The sequence below is a fragment of the Coregonus clupeaformis genome, chromosome 33, assembly GCF_020615455.1.
Source record: "Coregonus clupeaformis isolate EN_2021a chromosome 33, ASM2061545v1, whole genome shotgun sequence".
Classification (NCBI taxonomy): Eukaryota; Metazoa; Chordata; class Actinopteri; order Salmoniformes; family Salmonidae; genus Coregonus; species Coregonus clupeaformis.
In genome coordinates, this window is record NC_059224.1 from 24,151,606 (window position 1) to 24,171,318 (window position 19,713).

Genomic DNA, 19,713 nt, shown 5'->3' on the forward strand with positions numbered 1-19,713 from the left:
AGAAAGTCTAGATGAAATCAAACTATTGGTGGTCATCCTCCATATTACTTTCACCTACAGGCTGCTCGCAAATCATTACAGATGGAAGAGAATTAGAGAAAGACAGTTTTGAGATGATTGAGAGTTTAGTTTGGACTTGCTTGAAATGTGTAATGGTCTGGAATATTCTATCACACTGCACTGAGCATCTTGCATAAAAACATAACTTCCAAATTCATAGTCTACACCACCATGCTTAGGCAATAGTTATGTGGCTTTAGTGCGATATCTAGTGGTAAGCAGTGGTAATGCAGTTAGTTACAACTGCTTCCAAAGCTGCAAGGCAGACCTGTCCATTATACAGTATATGGGGACTACTGGAAAAAAAAAATTGCTTTGAAATTGAGTATTGCCCAACTGATTGCAAAAACAGAGTTTGTTGTTGGAGCAACATGGTGTATTTATTGATGTGTTTACCCTCCGCCTCTAGGAGCTGGTACCCAAAGGTACAGCCTTCGTGACGTCACTCCTCATCCGCGACAGAGAGAGAGCGGCGGGACCGCTGCGGAGGATGCCGACCCCGCTGCGGGGACAACCGCCAGGCGAGATGGCCGTTACTTTCTTCCTCGTCACATCCCGCACCGCGACGACCCCTCGGCACCCATGAAGCCCCCGTTGATGAAGCCAAAACCGGCCAAAGCAAGGCGGAAAGAGGCCACTGAGCGAGAGAATGTACTGGCGCGTCGGGTTCGCCTGGACGCGCTCGTGTGTGGTTGATCTTGGCCGGAACCAGAGCTTCTCATTCGGCCTGTGCAGCTCCGATGAGCAGCTCTCGTTTTATGGGTACATCATCGCCTACCCTCTGCAGGACTACGACGGGATCATGTCAGCCCTTGGGTCAGACTCGTGGTGGCGGAAAACGCTTTATCTGGCTGGGGGCGCTCTGCTCGCCACCGCTGCCTATCTACTGCACGAGCTGCTCGCCATCAGGTAGGCCTACCAAAAAAAAGAGCCATGTCAATAACACTGTAGCTGCAGAACACGCTTGTCTACAGTCAATTACTCGTGGCATTGATATCAATATGAATGGTTGCCGTAGTGCCTGGGCATGATTTAGGAACATCAAATGTCTGTATTATTGTTGTATTTTCAATATATGCTATTACTTAATTTGGGCGGGTTGAGCGCTGCATGAGCGGAATCGGTTGATAATCAAGATTCGTGAGTGGGTGGATTGTGAATGTGATGTAACCGCCCGCTTGAAGGAGATTCAATGTTCAGTCGCGTTATGGAAAAAAATAAACCAATGAGTCACGCGAGTGTTATGGATCTTCGTATTCCAGTGATGTGCCTGTTATTAGTGAGAGCTCTTTGTAATTACAATAATAGGAAGATCATGTTTATTGCTGCAAAGGTTGACTTTCATTTATTTACAATTTCTCAAGGGCATGGGATGATAGGGCATGTGTGATATTGGTTCTATGGCTGTACCCAAGCCAAAGATGTCTCCTCGTTTTCTGTCGACTCTTGCCGTAGAAAAACACTGCGGTTGTAATAGAATGACCTTTACTAACCTCGCACGTGAGATAAGAGAGAAGAGAAGCCAGGCCCAAATAGGCATGAGCTAACATAAATTGGCGATCTGTTAACATGGAAAACTGCAGCTTCGCCGTAGAATCCCTAGTTTTTGCTCAAATAATGTCTGGGGTGATTGACCTCCGTCGCTGCTGTCCTTACAAAAACATATCCGGTTACCTGCAGCAACAATAGCCCAAGGCCTACTCAGCAATGACGTAGCGTTTGTTTTTGCTCAGCCTGTGCTCTTTCATACTTTAAAAACTATAATGAAGATCAATTCTACATCAATCTCTAAGTAGTTACTCTGTAATTTACTCTCCCTGTATGCCATTACACCGAAGCGCTTTGCACTCTATAGATAATGGGATCAAAACGCTTTTTGTTGTTGTTGTTGGTATGTGGGCATTTTAGCACCACCGCTAACTGGACAGCTCTTCGGAATTTCAGCAATGACGTTGTCCTCGCGTTTAAGCACCTTTATGAAGTAAACAGTTCCCTTACACATCTACTTAAGTTGTGACCACGTTGGTCAGTACAAACGTGTAATATTATCTGCTACAGTGGCCATGTTAATGTATTGCAATATTTCATCCGGTTGTGTCCTAATTGTTTTGACATTGTAGTGTCCCGTTGGCAATGGCGCGCCCTTGCCCGAAGATTCAGCCTGGGTCTGGTGCAAGGCTCTCTGTGCAAGAAAGCTATAAAACGTGACATACTATTGCACATGGGATTGATGCATAAGATCTAAGTACATGTACTTAAAATTAAAAAAATGTTTTTTATTATTTTTAAATTACAATTTGATCATTATCCTATAATCGCGTCCAGATGAATGTGTCATTGTGTCATGAATGTGTACACTACAGCCTACCAGGGGATGCAGATATCAAGATAAAAACATTATTTACAGTGTATTTGAATTGGGACTTAATTTTCACTTATCCAATATGAAGATGGCCTTACATCAGAGTTGAGGGCTTATTTCATGCATATAATTATGCACTGCTTTGAATAAAATGTATAAATATGAGTCATTAGAATGTGGAGCTCACACTGCCTTGTTCTGGCTGGTCCATAGGAAGGAACAGGAGCTGAACTCTAAAGATGCCATCATCCTTCACCAGTTCTCCAGACCAAAGAGTGGTGTCCCTTCCCTCTCCCCCTTCTGCCTCAAGATAGAAACCTACCTACGCATGGTGGACCTGCCCTACCAGGTGTGTGTGTGAGTGTGAGTGTGAGAGAGAGAGAGAGAGAGAGAGAGAGAGATGTTTGGGTTGGTGCGTAATGAGTGATTTTGATGTAATGGTTGTGTAATTTTCTATTGAAGAGGAGTTGACCATTTGAAATTCCTTCTCCCCCCCTTCTCTCTCTCGCTCTCGCTCTCGCTCTCTCTCTCTCTCCCCCTCTATACTGCAGAACTACTTTGATGGGAAGCTGTCTCCCCAGGGGAAGATGCCATGGATAGAGTACAACCAGGAGCAGGTGTCTGGTACAGAGTTCATCATCGACTTCCTGGAGGAGAAGCTGGGCGTGAGCCTCAACAAGAACCTCAGTTCCCATGAGAAGGCTGTGTCCCGGGCTGTCACCAAGATGGTGGAGGAACACTTCTACTGGTGAGACACATCCTGACCGCAGGACATCCACTAGATACTGGAATAGGATATATGATACACTGGTGAATGTGATTGTGTCACAAACCCTGGTGTTGTAAGCACCATGCTCCAACCAACTGTGCCGTCGGGAGCACACTTTATATCAGCGTATAGATTTGAGATACTGTAGTCCAGGGCTCCCCCACTGGCGAATTTGGCGATTTAATATCTCCCCCCACCCCCCCTCCAAGTTTTCGGAGCAAAAAAACCCAATGTTTATATTTTATTCTTTTTCATTGTTGGACATAAAAGACTGTAAAAACACCAGCTAATCAGCTCCAACTGATTTTAATTTAGGAAATCTGTTCCAAAAATCCCAAGCATAATAGAGAGATATACTGTGATCGTATACAAATGAAAGCAAGGTTTGAAACGATTATGTTTTAGTCAAATATTATATCTGTTTGTGCTTCTTGTGGTCAATTTGCAGTCGACAAATTATTTGTAATTATGTTACGGCCTCCTGACCATCCGCTCAACAAAAAATCGGCCCGTGGCTGAATCTAGTTGATAATCCCTGCTGTAGGCCTAATGAAAATCTCTGCTGGTCTGTGTGTGATGATAGGACCATAGCGTACTGTCAGTGGGTGGACAACCTGGAGGAGACCCAGAAGATGCTGGCGGTGAGCGGCCCGCTGAGTGACCTACTCAAGTGGATCCTGAGTCACCTGACCGGCGGCATCGTGAAGAGAGAGATGTACGGCCACGGGATTGGACGGTTCACCAAGGAGGAGGTCTACACTCTGATGGAGAAGGACATGCGGACGTTGGCCACCCTGCTCGGTATGTAGAGTACACTGTAGATTATCAGTAAGATCACACGTAATCCTAAAGATCATAATCCCCATCTTATTTCACAAGGTACAGTCTGCAGCCTTAGAAGCCTTGTTCATTTCATATCTAGGCCAGGGCTAAGGCCAGCTGTAGGTTCCTTTGTTGTTTTATGGATTATTCAGGTGTTAGAGGAGGCTGGTGAGAGGAGCTATAGGAGGACAGGCTCATTGTAAAGATGGAATGGTATCAAACATATGGAAACTCTGTTCAATATATTCCATTCCAGCCATTCCAATGAGCCCGTCCTCCTATAGCTCCTCCCACCAGCCTCCTCTGTCGGGTATACAGTACTATGGCCAGTTTCAAGTGCTAGAAGGAACAGCCTTGTACAACTCTGTCCTCTTCTGGCGAAAGTAGGATACCACACCATGTGGACTAATTTGCGGTACAAAATATACTTGTTTCCATACAGCATTCTTCTCGCTCACTGATTCTTTATGTTTTTCTCTGGGTAGGTGATAAGAAGTACCTGATGGGTCCTACGCTATCCATGGTGGATGCCACTGTGTTCAGCCATCTAGCCCCTGCCATGTGGACCCTGCCGGGCACACGGCCAGAGCAGCTCATCAAAGGTGAGCTCACCAACAAGCCACATTGCCTGTTATGGTTAACATCACTCCCCAGAAAGAACATCCCAGAGGTTAAAAATAAAATAAATAATCAAGTTACAGTGGTGAGGAAGAAACCTTGAGAGAAATCAGACTCTAGAAGATACTCTATCTTTAATAAATAAAATACATATTTTTAACCCATTCTCAGCTGAGCTTGTTGACCTTTGCCTCTGTGTTGACCTTTGACCCACCCTGTCCCCTCCAGGCGAGCTGATCAACCTGGCCATGTACTGTGAGAGGATCCGCCGGCGCTTCTGGCCTGAGTGGTTCGTTGATCTGGAGGACTTCTGTTACGATGACACCACAGAGGACGATGACTCCCTGTCCAAACTCCAGGACCTGGGGCTGTACTCCCGCACAGACACCTTTCAAGACGAGGCCAGCCCTCCTCACACACACACACCCACGCACACACACACAATCTCACCAGACAGTGACCGTACGGGTCACTCGCTCTACGACTCGGACATGGACACGGAGTGCTCCGAGATGGAGCAGCTCAAGTGTTGACTGCCGTATGACACACACAAGTGACACACACACACACTGCCCGGAGAGGTCTTGTGCGAGAATAGCGAGATGGAGGGATAGAGAAAAAAGGGAAATAGAGATAGAAAAAACAAGGGTAATATAGCAATAGAGAAAGAGCCAAAGAGGGATAGAGAGAGGAAAATATCAACCGAAAGAGATAAAATGGAAAGAGAGAGGGATGGAGAAAAGAGATGAAAAAGAGAGATCAGGAGTTAATGACGTCATCACTGAGAAACTCTTCCACCTGGGTGACGTCAACACCCGTCGCCCAGTTTCCCGTTGTCGAGTTGCACTTACCACGGCAACCCTGTGTGTGTTACCTGTGTTCCCCAATTGAGCTGCATTGCCCAAACCATGTGTGTTTGACATACTGACCCCCTGACTTGCATCCTTGCAAAATATGAGTCATTGTATTGATATTATATTGATATGTGGGAAACTGTTCAGGCAAGATGTGAATGAGTACAGTTCAATATAATTATGAGTATAAATACTATAGATAGCCTGCAAATTATATATATTATCCCAATGTCATATAATGTAAATACTGTGTGTGGTTCTCCTGTACAACCTCTCAGTGCTTGTTTGATATGACCAAGCTCCCTGATGACCTTCAACTAACCCCCTTGTGCTGGTCTAGGATCAGTTTTAGGAATTCTAATGCATCTATTTCTACCCAGATGACTGACACTTTGCATCTGCAGTCAGGTCTTAACCCATCGTTGAGTATTTCCTCAGTCCTTTGTAGAATGGTCATTGATGTTGAAGGCGAGTCTCAGATACTGTGGATTGAGGGGACATCTAAATAATCAAAAGTGGTTTCATCTCAATAATCTAAAGTGGCTTCCTTTCCTCATCTCCTCTCCTTCATCTGCACAGATCTGAAAACATTGGATAGGTGAAAGCAATATGGTGGATGCTTACTGGAACTTTCTTCCACTTGTCCAATTCTTACACATCAGATGAAGAAAATAATAGGAGAGGAGGCTACTTGAGATCTTTAGTTGTGTGTACGTACATTCAGCCATTGAGAGCGGATGATGCAACCATGTAGAAATTGACTAAATAGCATGGCTAATAGGTGCCAATGAAAATCACGCTACCCTGCTGGTTATCTGTTATCTACGTTTCTACGCTGGCCTGTCTTAATGTTTATTGTGATGCAGTGTGTCTGTGTGTATGTGTGTGCTTCAGGCCAGAGAAAGGGCACAAATATGCAATAGATTGAAAATAACTCTTAGGCCTTTGCTCAGCCTCTCTGTTTTCATCAAATACAAGGTGTGTCTACTCCCCTTTTAGAATGAATCGATTCTAGAAATAGAAGGAATAGAATGGCCATTGTTGCTCATAGCATCAATTCACTCTGTGCTAAGCATGAAACAACTACTATAATCCACAGTGTTGATTGCCAGTCTTATTTAATAGTAGGCTACAGTATGTGGAATAGTGAAACTAGGCTACAGTATGTGGAATAGTGCAACTAGGCTACTCTAATCGTTCTATTTCTAGTGCATGGCTGGTGTATGATGGTGAGATGTGGCCATTACAAGTGATTGTCATTCAGCAGGCGCATGTAGGTCCTGTGCCTGTGTGTGTGTGTGTGTGTGTAACAGGGGGTGTAGAGTTCTGTCCATATGGTGCATCAATGAGTCATCGCACCTCATGAGTTGATTTTGAGGCATACACCATACATTCAGGCTGGGTGCTAACAGCTTAGCCTGCACAAACATAGATACAGATACAGACACATACACAGATACAGACACATACACAGACACAGATACAGACACATACACAGACACATACACAGACACAGACACAGATACAGATACAGACACATACACAGACACAGATACATACACAGACACAGACACAGATACAGACACAGATACACACATGGCAACAGTAGAAGACACAGAGACAGGACTCACATCTGTTCTAACGGTAGCAGCAGAGAATAGTAGTGAATGAGTAGTGAAGTATTGGCTAGATTGGGTTCTCTTCAGGGCAGGAGTAGACGTTAGTATGGCAAAGATGATGATGATCGTAATGGTTATGATGGTGATGTTTATGTTTATGATGATATGATGAAGATCCTCTACAAACCTTATTGAGACGTTTACTCTCCTGCAAGGCTAAAGTGCTCAGACCACATCTTACTACAAAACAGAGTCCTCTGTATGGGGTAAAACGGTGTGAATTTACACAGTGATACATAAGCCTTTGTGTGTAGCTGATGCATCAGTCTGTCACTGTCTGTATCCCAATACCCTGTCTGCATGTTTCTTGCCTTCACTTATATGAGCCATGTGAGAGACAGCCTTATGGATTTACTGTAAGTCCTTGGTGTTTACTTTTTAAGTCAGTGACAGCATATTATTTATGTATGTACATGATTTATTTTATATTTATTGGTTTTCTAATTATTGGTTTTCTATTGTTTTGTGTATTCATGTTTATTGATTCTGTTGGTTTACATTTGGAGGTGATGTTATAATGAGGCATTATTTTACACTATTAGTAATGTAGCTATTTATTTTCTTATTTTTGTACTTTTGTTCTATTGCTGCCAATTACGTTTTTGTTCAGATTTTCTCCTATTTGAACACGGTAAAGAGTGGAGTGTGATTGTATGTCTATGTTGTGTGCAGTCCTCTTATTCTACTGGAACTGGGTTGCCATTAGTTTGTCAAAACAATGTTATAATCTAAATTTCAACCTGAAGCAAATCTTAATGGTTGCCAGAATCGTGACATGTTGAAGTAATGTTTGATGAATGCTAAACAAACATGATTTGTTCCAGCAGGCTTGAGTCTAAACCCAACTACTAAATGACCTGTACAGTTTCATCAGGGCATGCTTGTGATGTCCCTTATCTAGGACACTGGCGGTAGCAAACACCCCCACAGATGGTCATACCATGGATCATTATTACAAATATTATTTGATAAAATATTGAATTTGGCCTTTGCTACTATAGCCCATAGAAACGCATTGAATAACACCTTTATAAATGGCACAAAAATACAGTAAAAATATAAATAATAAGGATTAAGGTTTTGAAGTGTCTGTATTATATCTAGGAGATGTAAGAAAGATCAGGAAATATATATATTTTTTCTTCTTCACATATTTAACCCCTTATTGTTTTGGCTTCCATTCGTTTGTATGGGTTACAGTCAGATGAGTCCTGTGGGCCCTAGAGCAAAACGGAGACACCATCGTGTTGGTGAGAGTCTCCCCTTTCAATAGATTGGTCATAATAGTTTCCAACCGTTCGGATGCTACAGACGTTTTCGTGAGAAGACCGATTTTCGGGATGTCTCATGGTCTGACAAACATGGCTGTAGCTCGGCCAACTTCCACTGCAGATGCGGAAGGCCGACATAGGCGGATGCGGTGGATTAGGCGACATAGGCGGATGCGGTGGATTAGGCGACATAGGCGGATGCGGTGGATTAGGCGACATAGGCGGATGCGGTGGATTAGGCGACATAGGCGGATGCGGTGGATTAGGCGACATAGGCGGATGCGGTGGATTAGGCGACATAGGCGGATGCGGTGGATTAGGCGACATAGGCGGATGCGGTGGATTAGGCGACATAGGCGGATGCGGTGGATTAGGCGACATAGGCGGATGCGGTGGATTAAGACGCAGCCCATGCAAAAAAACGGATATCTCTATCTTAAACTGACAGATTTTGATGGGGATGTTTTAATAATGTTACTTACATTGACACACAGGTCAGTCCATATCATGGAAAGAGCAGATGTTCTTAATGTTTTGTATACTCAGTGTATGTCAACTCTGTCAGACACCATAAAAGGCATTTCATTTTCAAATCAAATCAAAAAGAAAAATGTCACATACACGTGTTTAGCAGATTTTATAGCGGGTGTAGCGAAATGCTTGTGCTTCTAGCTCCGACAGTGCAGTAATATCTAACAAGTAGTATCTAACAATTTCACAACATATACCTAATACACACAAAACTAGTAAGGAATGGGATTTAAGAATATATACATATATGGACAAGCAATGACAGAGCGGCATGGACTAAGATACAGTAGAATATTATAGAAAAGAATGCAGTATATACATATGAGATGAGTAGTGCAAGATATGTAAACATTATTAAAGTGACTAGTGTTCCATTTCTTAAAGTGGCCAGTGATTTCAATAGGCAGCAGCAGCAGCCTCTAATGTGCTAGTGATGGCTATTTAACAGTCTGATGGCCTTGAGATAGAAGCTGTTTTTCATTCTCTCGGTCCCAGCTTTGATGCACCTGTACTGACCTCGCCTTCAGGATGATAGCGGGGTGAACAGGCAGTGGCTCGGGTGGTTGATGTCCTTGATGATCTTTTTGGCCTTCCTGTGACATCGGGTGCTGTATGTGTCTTGGAGGGCGGGTAGTTTGCCCCCAGTAATGTGTTCGGCAGACCACACCACCCTCTGGAGAGCCCTGCGGTTGCGGGCGGTGCAGTTGCCGTACCAGGCGGTGATACAGCCCGACAGGATGCTCTCAATTGTGCATCTGTAAAAGTTTGTGAGGGTTTTAGGTGCTAAGCCACATTTCTTCAGCCTCCTGAGGTTGAAGAGGCTCTGTTGCGCCTTCTTCACCACACTGTCTGCGTGGGTGAACCATTTCAGTTTGTCGGTGATGTGTACGCCAAGGAACTATTTACAACTATTGTCCAACAAGTGTTTATTTGTAGAAAAAAGAAGGAAGGGAAGCGCTGCTCAGGTACACAATAGTAAATGTTGGTAGACAGAAGGTGCTCTTTGGTCAAAGGGGTGAATTGGTCATCAAAAAGAAAGGAGGACCAAGGCACTCTTCATATAAATAATTTAAAAGCCTTTATTTGTATGGCATGTTCAATAGAAACAAAGATTAAAAATCAATGCTAGAAGCATCAGAGCCCCTAGAAAAGTAGTTCTAACCTTGAAAATTAGCCATCTATTTTATAGTACACTAGGTGATATTTGTAATGAATCTTTGTTTCTATTGAACATTCCATACAAATAAAGGCATTTTAATTAATTATATGACGAGTGCCTTGGTCCTCCTTTCTTTTTAGTGTTTAATGGCATTGATAGTTTAATTCTAACATTAGGTTATTCAAATATGTAATACCAATCTTCAAACTGTTTTGTTATATAGCACTATTAAATGCTCAGCTAATTTCATTAGCATTTTGGCATGTTTTTCTTAATTTAGAACATAAAACAACATTTACAAAGCAAATATTATCCCTTAGGTCTAGCACAGCAAATACTTAAATTGTTTAAGCTAATGTTGCAGAACAATGATACAAATTGAATATTGACAAGCCACTGACTGAGTTAACAACAGATACTCAAAACAGACATATGTTTGCCTTTAAATATAAAAGCTCAATACAAACATTTGTAAAATATGGAAAATAATTCATTTGAAAATGCCCAATAAAAACACAACCATTCTATCAGATCTTTCAGCACTCTGACAGAGGTGACATTAGACAAAAATCTGATGGAGATGAGTTGACCAACATTTCATTTTTCTTCTTCTTTCAAGTGGTATACACAGTAACAATGTAGTTTTTTTTCTCAGTTGCTCTATGACTCTAAAGCCCAATTAAATGTAACATATTTGATCCAAAAGTCATATTCTATCAGGCAGATGGAGTTGACAGTTTATGGTTGTGACCATGGTGATTCCAATATTGTTTGTAGAGAACTTTACAGACCAAGAATGGTCTTGTTGCACTACATGTAAAGAGGACATGAAATACGGGTCCTTATGGTGTAGCTGACCCTGCTCGTTCCTGATTAATTTAGGATTTTAGACAAATCTGACGCAGTTGGCCAAATCTCCGGACACATATTTTAGGAATCACAGTTTTGAGATAAATATTATTTAAAGTCATAGAGGGCTATTGAAAGAAACTACATAAGATAATTTTTTCAGTTAATATCCATTATTGCCATATTTTTTATTTTTACCACTTTTTTGGAGTGTTTGAAATTGGGATCCTTTGCTCCGGACAAGGGCATTTCCAGGCATAGAGTCGACATGGAAATTAATCATATTGAAAGTATTTAGAAAATTCCCTAAATAAATATTTTCCCCTATAAAATTCCCCTCAATGTAGATTTTAAGCTCAAATAATGCAACAAAAAAAAAAAAAATCCCTGCCATACGGATGGGCTAGATTTCCGGGATCCTCTTACAGATTTTATTTTATTTTTGTACCTTTTTTTGTGTTTACGATCTTGTCTCATTGCTGCAACTCCCCAACGGGCTCGGGAGAGGTGAAGATCGAGTCATGCGTCCTCCGAAACATGACCCGCCAAGCTGCGCTTCTTAACACCCGCTCGCTTAAACCGGAAGCCAGCTGCACCAATGTGTTGGAGGAAACACTGTTCAACTGACGACCGAAGTCAGCCTGCCTGGCCCGCCACAAGGAGTCGCTAAAGCGCGATGAGCCAAGTAAAGCCCTCCCGGCCAAACCCTCCCCTAACCCGGACGATGCTGGGCCAATTGTGCGCTGCCCTATGGGACTCCCGGTCACAGCCAGTTGTGACACTGCCTGGGATCGAACCCCAGGCTGTAGTGACGCCGCAACACTGCGATGCAGTGCCTTAGACCGCTGCGCTACTTGGGAGGCCCCTAAAGATACCTATTAAAGTAGAAGTTGCCCATAGGCAAAAATCTAGGATCAGCTTACCTCTTCTCCAATTTGAACCTTAACCATGAGGGATGGGAATGCAACGTTGACAGTGTCTATAGGCAACTTTGTCCTTCTCCATTATAGATAGTAAAGGTCAAGGGTCAGAGTTCAGCCCTATTGTGTCACTTCCTTGACGAGATCTGTGCTATTAGACCACTAGAGCCATATAGACAGGTTGCCTGATTCTGAATGGTCAGATACCTAGCAACAATGACAAGAAGCTGCCATGTGGGGAATCTTAGGCGGATTGTTTCAGATAGTTATATCTTGTTCTTGATACCATGTCTTGTTTTGAGGTGTTTTGACTTATGTCACATCTATGCTATTATGGCTAAAATTTGCTAAATAGCTAACCAACAACTGTAACAATGTATTTGATAAACAACAAGTGCTTATTGTGCAAATTTATGTTTTCAATAAACATTTGGAGACTAAATATAGTTTAGATGTTGTCAATAAACAGTTGTTTTGCCCCAGAGTTGCGCACTCATCGGTTTTGTTGCTAAACAACCCACCCGTCTATTACATAGTCAGTCTGTGTTGTGTGCTTAAACCAATGATGTATATAAACCCTGGATTGCTGATGCTATGTACTGGCCATTGAGAGGCTTTGAAGCAACTGGTCGGCCATATTGGCACTCCCCAGTAGAAGCAGTCCTCCATAGGAATGAATGGATTTCGACAATATTTCAATTAAATGTTTGAAGGACAAATTAACATGTATTTAGGTATTTTGATGTTGTAGTGGGGCCAGTAACATTAGTAATCTCTACAAATTATAATTTAAGGAAAATGTTTTTATATTTTTTTAATTTAACATTTTTATGTTAAGCTCACATGATCTAATGTAAAAGTATGCATTATGGTGTCTGTAATATAATACATGTGGCAAAAACGAATGTAGACATTAATAAATGCATTTCTAGATCCAAAAATATTTTTTACAACGGTAGGGGAGTGCCAAGATTTTTAAAAACATTTTAGTCATTCAGCAGACGCTCTTATCCAGAGCAACTTACAGTTAGTGAGTGCATACATTTTCATACTGGCCCCCTGTGGGAAACGAACCCACAACCCTGGTGTTGCAAGCGCCATGCTCTACCAACTGAGCTACAGGGGACTAAGATGGAGGCACGGTGGCTTCAACACAGTCATATAGTGTATATTGGCTGAAACACTTGTGGACTCAGACTGTATACTGGGTAATGTAATAGTTGAGCCAGAAATAAAAACAAAACATGTACATGAGCTAAAATAAAAACTCTAACATAATAGATAAAAACTTCCTATGAACATATAAGAACTAGAGGTTGTGTGAAAATGAATTATTCATAATATTTCATAAAAAATAGCTGTGATAATTTTAGCCTGCGTGTTTTTAGTTTTTATTGTGTTTTACCTCTGTGTGACATCCGATATAGGATTGCTTACTCTCCCTGAGTGTCTATCGGTACCATACTGTTTGACTTTTTTTCTCTCTGTCTCTCTGTCTCTGTCTCAGTATCTCTGTCTCTGTCTCAGTATCTCTGTCTCTCTCTCTCTGTATCTCTGTCTCTCTCGCTCTCTCTTAGATCAGCATCTAGGATCAACATCGTACAACTCCATAGGTCCCCTAGACATATCTTATCATCACTTACAGTTTTATACTGTGAGTATATCAATGTGTGTTATCACCCACACACACATCTGTCTCAGTGTCCCTCTCAGTGTGCTAAGACAATATTAAGCCAACCCAACAATAAGAGAGCATTAGCCTCTTTGCCCTTTTGTTTGTGTCTGTATGTGTGTGTGAGGGATGGAGGGTGCAAGAGAGAGGGGAAAGACAGAGCAGGGGATAATGGAAAAGAGAGACAGACAAACAAAACACGAAAGCCAGAGAATAAGAGCTGGAAAATAAGATTTGGAGGATTTTGGCTCATTTTCAGTCTGTGGCCATATTGTGTTGAAATCCATTGAGGGTCTCCCCACATAGATGGTGGGTAGCTCTCCTCATGTCTTGCCTCACTTTTGGAATGGGAAATCCAGTTCAGACAATGGCACTGGGGCAGAATCCCTATTACTATAAAGCCCTGGTGAGTCAGAGATGGCATACTACAGTGCTGGAGCCAGCGGCAGAGGACTCAGAGTGTCTAAGTGTGTGTGGCATGTACATAGGTGCATGATATGTGTGTGTGGGGGGGACGGACGTGCTTCTGTGTATGTGTGTTTGCCGGATGAGCGGAACGTGCCTGTGTGTGTGTGTGTGTGTGTAATATGAATAATGCAGAGGATTCCTGTAGGAGCGTGAGGGCCTGGAGCAGGGCAGATGGTCGCCTGCTGATATGCAGAATACTGGCAGCAGGGTCCTCCAGAGAGCTGGGTTTATACACACTCTCTCTCTCTCTCTCTTTCATTTTCCTGCTCTCCCACATTCACACTCCCATACTCTTTTGTTTTTACATTTCTCTCTCTCTCTCTCTCTCTCTCTCTCTCTCTCTCTCTCTCTCTCTCTCTCTCTCTCTCTCTCTCTCTCTCTCTCTCTCTCTCTCTCTCTCTCTCTCTCTCTCTCTCTCTCTCTCTCTCTCTCTCTCTCTCTCTCTCTCTCTCTCTCTCTCTCTCGCTCACTCTCACTCTCACTCTCACTCTCACTGTAGACTATTACAAGGATATAAAAAGAGGGGCGAGCCAGAAGGTCAGATCATCTCTTACAGAGATGTACTTGCTCAGTCATAAAAACACCAGCAACCTAGAGCTGCACACAGTACACTCCACCAGATGGCACTGTGAGACTGCTACAGGTTGACAGAGCAGCACCCCACTGTGTTTTTCTCAGAGGCAGCAGGACCATCGACTGTAAAAGGATAGGACACCCTGAAGCAGACGTGGTAAGCTATTGTAAAGAAATCAGGAATGTTTTCGATGAGAAATACTCCTTTACAACTAATAACTAGCCTACATCACACCACAAAATAATAATATGTGCATAAGCTGACCATATAGCTTTCTCATGTGGAATGATCTTTAATGCATAAGCCCAAATATTAAAATGTTACTGGGGAAATCCCACCGACGGTCAGAGTAAACTTGTCTATAGTCACTTATCATTTCTTTCTACTTTTCCCCCAAAATGTAATAGTCTTCTTGAAAGTATAAAAGTTACAAAAAGTGATACCTTACCAACTGAAATATTCAATAACGCATGAATGTATTGCTTGTCGAGTATCACATATCTATTTGCTTAGTGTGAGAATAATAAGGAGTGGGCCTATGTTCAAACATATGTGTAGGCTATCTGACTGTCTGTTGAGCCCTGGTCACAAACGTGTGGTTCGTTGTCTACATAATGTAATAGCATAATGTTATTACATTTCAGCTACGCTATTTGGATATTTTTTTCTAAATATTTTAATAATCTATTTTACATTAAGACTAATATTTCATCTAAAAGCTAATTGTTTTTATAATTGTCGCAATTGTTTAATGTGTAGGCCTCTGCAACATGAGGAAAACGGTGACTGGAATTGTGGAGACAGAAATTACGCTAAAGTAAGAACAATGTTATTCTTAGTATAGGCCTACATGTTATTGACTGGCTACTTCTGTAACGACACGATTTATTTTCCCAAGACAATGTGTGCAAATCAGCGATAATAAACAGTTATCGGAAACCGCTGAAGGACATTTTCTGCAACCGAGACGGATTTATAAAATCCATAATTGTAATGCAGGCTCGTGCGCCCAAGACTGTTGCTACAGCGTTGTGCGTGGCAGTAGTGATCCATTCGTCAGGCTCAAAGAATATGAGAAGAATACGAGAAGAATACAAAAGGATTATAAAAAAAACAAATACATTTTAATGACAAAAAAACATAATATAGAAATTGTGCAATTCTTGTTTTCTTTTCCCCATTCAGTTGATCAGTCACAGGGTTGGGGTCAATTCAGAATGCTTAGATAAACTCAAATCCAATACAGCATTTTGAGTTTGAATTTGAATTGTCAAGAAAAATTATAATTTACATTTACATTTGAATGACAGGAAATACAATTCATACCAATTTAATTTAAGCTATTCTTAAATATATTTAATATGCAGGCCTACTCAATTTGAATTTTCCCAGGGAGCCTTTTCAATTAGGCTTACAATTTAAGAGGAATATGAGCCAAGTGTCAATAAATAGGCTAAGCCTATAGGCTACATTTTCTATTTAATGATGAGTGAAATAGTAGTATTTGTATATCAGTGCCACTAGGCCAGGTGAGTAGAAGTGATTTCGATAGCTATTTGTCACATTATCTCACTGAAGTGCCTTCGCCTACATAATATACTTTGATGTTATGCCTATACTTTGAGGTAAATAACGAAAATATGTCATGCTCTTCAAACCTATTTGGTTCACAACTATTAGCTATACAAAGGTTATCTAATTTTTGTCAGTGTGTGGAGAATTTCCCATGATTTTAATTATATTTCCTGTCATTCCATTTTAAATTCGCAATCAGCCTCCTCCTGATTCAATTCAAATTTAAATCGAAATTCTTGAAATAATGTAAAAATGTTGACTCCGGGAATTGCCAAAGTTGACCCCAACCCTTCATGCTGTCAGATATATATCACGAGTTGAGCGGCACAAGAGCACGTGCACGTACGTGTTTGTGTTTTGGCACTGGTCTGACAAGAGAAAATTCAACAAACAAACATACAAAGCGATACAAAAACAAATGTAAGTTACATCCCACGAACAATTCTTCTTAGTGAATTAATCATTGTCTAGATTAATTGGAACCACTGAAGACAGAGCTGGTACAGATATATTCCGTTATTATCTTCTTACGAAACGAAGGCAGAGGGCAGGCTTCAGTGATATGGTATGGTCCTTACAGTCTCTCGGTCTTTCTGATCACAGGATTTTGGAAACACAAATAAATATACAAACACAACACATAGGCTACTGTAAACAGGCGCGCAGAATGGTCAAATGTACACATGATGGACACGACATGAAGTGTCAAGAGAAAATAAAGTTCAGTTTGACCCCATACATGGTGTGTGACTCGCAAGGTATACCCAAGCCACAATTATTATTACTGTATTATTATTATTATTATTATTATTATTATATAGGCCTATTTTATGATATATTAAAAATGATGGTTTTGGGGATCTTTTTTATTTATTATTGGGATAGAATCTGACAAAATTATAGGCTATAACTGACATATTGTGCCTAGGTAAATATATTGTCTACAGTACATTATCCGCTGTGTTTACTATTGTATGGTAATTAACCAACTGCAATTCAAATATAGTTAGTAAAACTGATACTAATCATGACATGTTGAATTGAAATGAACTTGATTCAATATATCTCAAATACATCTCAATATATCCCATGTCCCCATGTGTCCATGCATGCATACGTTATGACCCTGTTCTATGTAAATAAACATTAGCCTATAGCCTATTGGCCTATGTTTTGCCTTTGTCATAGAAACATGACTAATAATGTTTATTATAATAATAATACCTACCATGATAATAACAATAGGCCTAATAATAATATGCTGGTGATAGTATTGGCTTTTATTTAATGGTACAGCAGGTGTACTGAGCTTCGACCGTGTTAAACCACGGTTGCTTTTGTTATAAGGGAAAGATGGCGTTTATTTACCGACTGTCGGCTGCGACTTCTATGCATGTTTCCCGCGGGTAGGTTCGTGCACACAGCCTATACTGTCTTTCTTTTTACACATTACGACATATTGGCGCCTTGATCATAAAATCGATTTGATGTCAATGATATTGAACCTTTTTTGGTCAGCACACACCAACCACGGTCCATGTAGCCAAAAATTGCGTTTCGCATCTCCACTGCATGAAAACTCCCCATAGCTCTCAATTTATGTGTGTCTGGGGTGTAGTGCTCGAGTTCTTACACTCCGTATCCCCACTGTGTTCCATATAGGTCCAACATTAGCACTGGGCTGGCTACGGTCCAATGCTAACTGGTCCGGCACAGAGAAACACAGGGGGACATTCATATCCTTTAGGGGTCCGTGTGTTATAATGGGTTTAAGGTCATTGTACCGGGGTTTGAGCGCCGTGGTGAGGTGGTGTGTCCCCATACATGTCCTCGGTTCCCGGTAACTGGCCTCCAATGGGCGTCATCCTCTTCTCCTTCTGCCGCCTGTTACAAAACCAAACCCTCACCACCTCCTTCTCCAGCTGCAGGCTGTCAGCTATGGAGGTGATCTCCGCGCCGCCGGGTTTGGGACTTTTGAGAAAATGGCTCTCCAAAGCTCCCTTTATGCCCACCTCGATGGAGGTCCTCTTTTTCCTCTTCCTCCCCTGCGCCGCGATCTTATCCAGGCTGGTGGGGCTCCCGGAGGTGGAATCCGCCTCCTCCAGCCACTTGTTAAGCAGTGGTTTGAGTTTACACATGTTTTTGAAGCTCAGTTGAAGCGCCTCGAATCTGCAGATAGTGGTCTGAGAAAATACATTTCCATAAAGGGTCCCCAGCGCCAGCCCCACGTCAGCTTGGGTAAAGCCCAGTTTTATGCGCCGCTGCTTGAACTGCTTGGCAAACTGTTCCAGGTCGTCCGAGGTCGGCGTGTCCTCGTCCGAGTGGTCGGGGTGTCCCCCGTGCTGGTGGTGCGAGAGGGACGACTGTACCCCGCCTCCATGCTCGCTCAGATGCGGGCTGTGGCTGTGGTGGTCTTCGTCCTGCAGGGAGTGGTGGTGCATCTGCTCTGGTCCCCCCAGGCCGAACCCAGACTGGGAGTACACCAGGCTCTGGCCATCAGACGTAGCCATACCGGGGATGTGCGTGGAGGCCGTGCTCGTTCGCCATGCCCTGGCGTCGTGATGTGCCTGGTGCGCTAGGTGAGGGTGTCGCTGCTGCTGTTGCTGTTGCTGCAGACTAGCGGAATTCTGCAGCTCATCTCGGTCGCTTTGCAGAATGGGCTTCACGTCCTGCTCTCCGAGGAGACTCGACGGCCACGGAGCCCCGTCCCCGTGCGACAGAGCCGTGATCCACTGGTGAGCGTGGCTAAGCGGATGACCGCTGCCCGGTAGCGTGTAGTCGTTCTGGAGTAGGGTGTGCGCGTCCCTGTATGCCGCTGCCTGCTGCATGCTCCCGGACTCAGAGTGCTGCGGCGGCGCGCTGCTGGCGGTAGTCAGGACACTGTAGTGGTTGGACGCTGCGGTCGCCATAACTCTCAGAGCCGGAGTGATAGCTCTGTCGTTAAAGGAGCTGCCTTTGACAGTTACTCTTTTCCGCCACGGGGCAGCTAGCTAGGTTTCGCTCTCGATCTCCCCGGGCGCGGTGCCAAGGGGACGTAGAGGCGCACACCTGAGGTCCGCCTCGCTCTGCTCTTTATTGGCCAAGAACGGTTGACAGATGTTGTTACCCCTGACAGCACCCCGCTCATTGGTCACGGGAGATTCTATAGAAGCCCCTATCACTCTCCCCAACAATACAGTCCTGCTGCAGACTAACAGAGTAGAGTGAAAAGCTGGTGTTGACTGAGAAAAGTGGATAGACTCTTAGGCTTATTTCAGTGGAAAAAACGAGTCAATAAACTTTTCGATAAACTGTGTGAGAAACATCCACAAACTCGATGCATACAAATGCATTAGAGCCATGGCCTAGGCTTATGTAATTTGTGCGAATGTTTATTCGTTTTTTTTGTTCAAATATAGGGCTATTCACCAGGCTATAATCTTTTCATCTTGAAATTATTTTTTAAAAAAAATGTCTTTATAGGGGTACATTTTGAGAAAATCCTTGTTTTGTGTATATTTATGGAGGCTTGCGCTCAGAGCAGTGGGATA

The 19,713-nt window shown here is 42.6% G+C and overlaps 2 protein-coding genes across 2 annotated transcripts; one reads left to right on the top strand and one right to left on the bottom strand.

Moving 5' to 3' along the window:
* The first annotated feature begins 500 nt into the window (after positions 1–500).
* On the top strand, positions 501–6,958 carry faxca (failed axon connections homolog, metaxin like GST domain containing a). Its single transcript, XM_041860447.2, has 6 exons — positions 501–969; positions 2,636–2,771; positions 2,974–3,170; positions 3,775–3,992; positions 4,499–4,615; positions 4,860–6,958. Exons 1-6 carry the CDS (start codon positions 710–712, stop codon positions 5,162–5,164), a joined length of 1,233 nt encoding a protein of 410 aa, XP_041716381.2. The 5' UTR covers positions 501–709; the 3' UTR covers positions 5,165–6,958.
* Positions 6,959–15,710: 8,752 nt separating this feature from the next.
* Positions 15,711–19,351, bottom strand: LOC121548839 (POU domain, class 3, transcription factor 2). Its single transcript, XM_041860448.2, has one exon. The coding sequence runs from the start codon at positions 19,090–19,092 to the stop codon at positions 17,959–17,961; it is 1,134 nt and encodes a 377-aa protein (XP_041716382.1). The 5' UTR covers positions 19,093–19,351; the 3' UTR covers positions 15,711–17,958.
* Between the last annotated feature and the right edge of the window lie 362 nt (positions 19,352–19,713).

Coding starts and splice junctions, on each gene's coding strand:
- LOC121548839 (XM_041860448.2), bottom strand. CDS start 19,092: ATGGCGACCGCAGCGTCCAACCACTACAGTGTCCTGACTACCGCCAGC.
- faxca (XM_041860447.2), top strand. CDS start 710: ATGTACTGGCGCGTCGGGTTCGCCTGGACGCGCTCGTGTGTGGTTGAT. Junction 3,171..3,774: donor GTGGAGGAACACTTCTACTG/GTGAGACACATC, acceptor GTGTGATGATAG/GACCATAGCGTACTGTCAGT. Junction 3,993..4,498: donor GACGTTGGCCACCCTGCTCG/GTATGTAGAGTA, acceptor TTCTCTGGGTAG/GTGATAAGAAGTACCTGATG.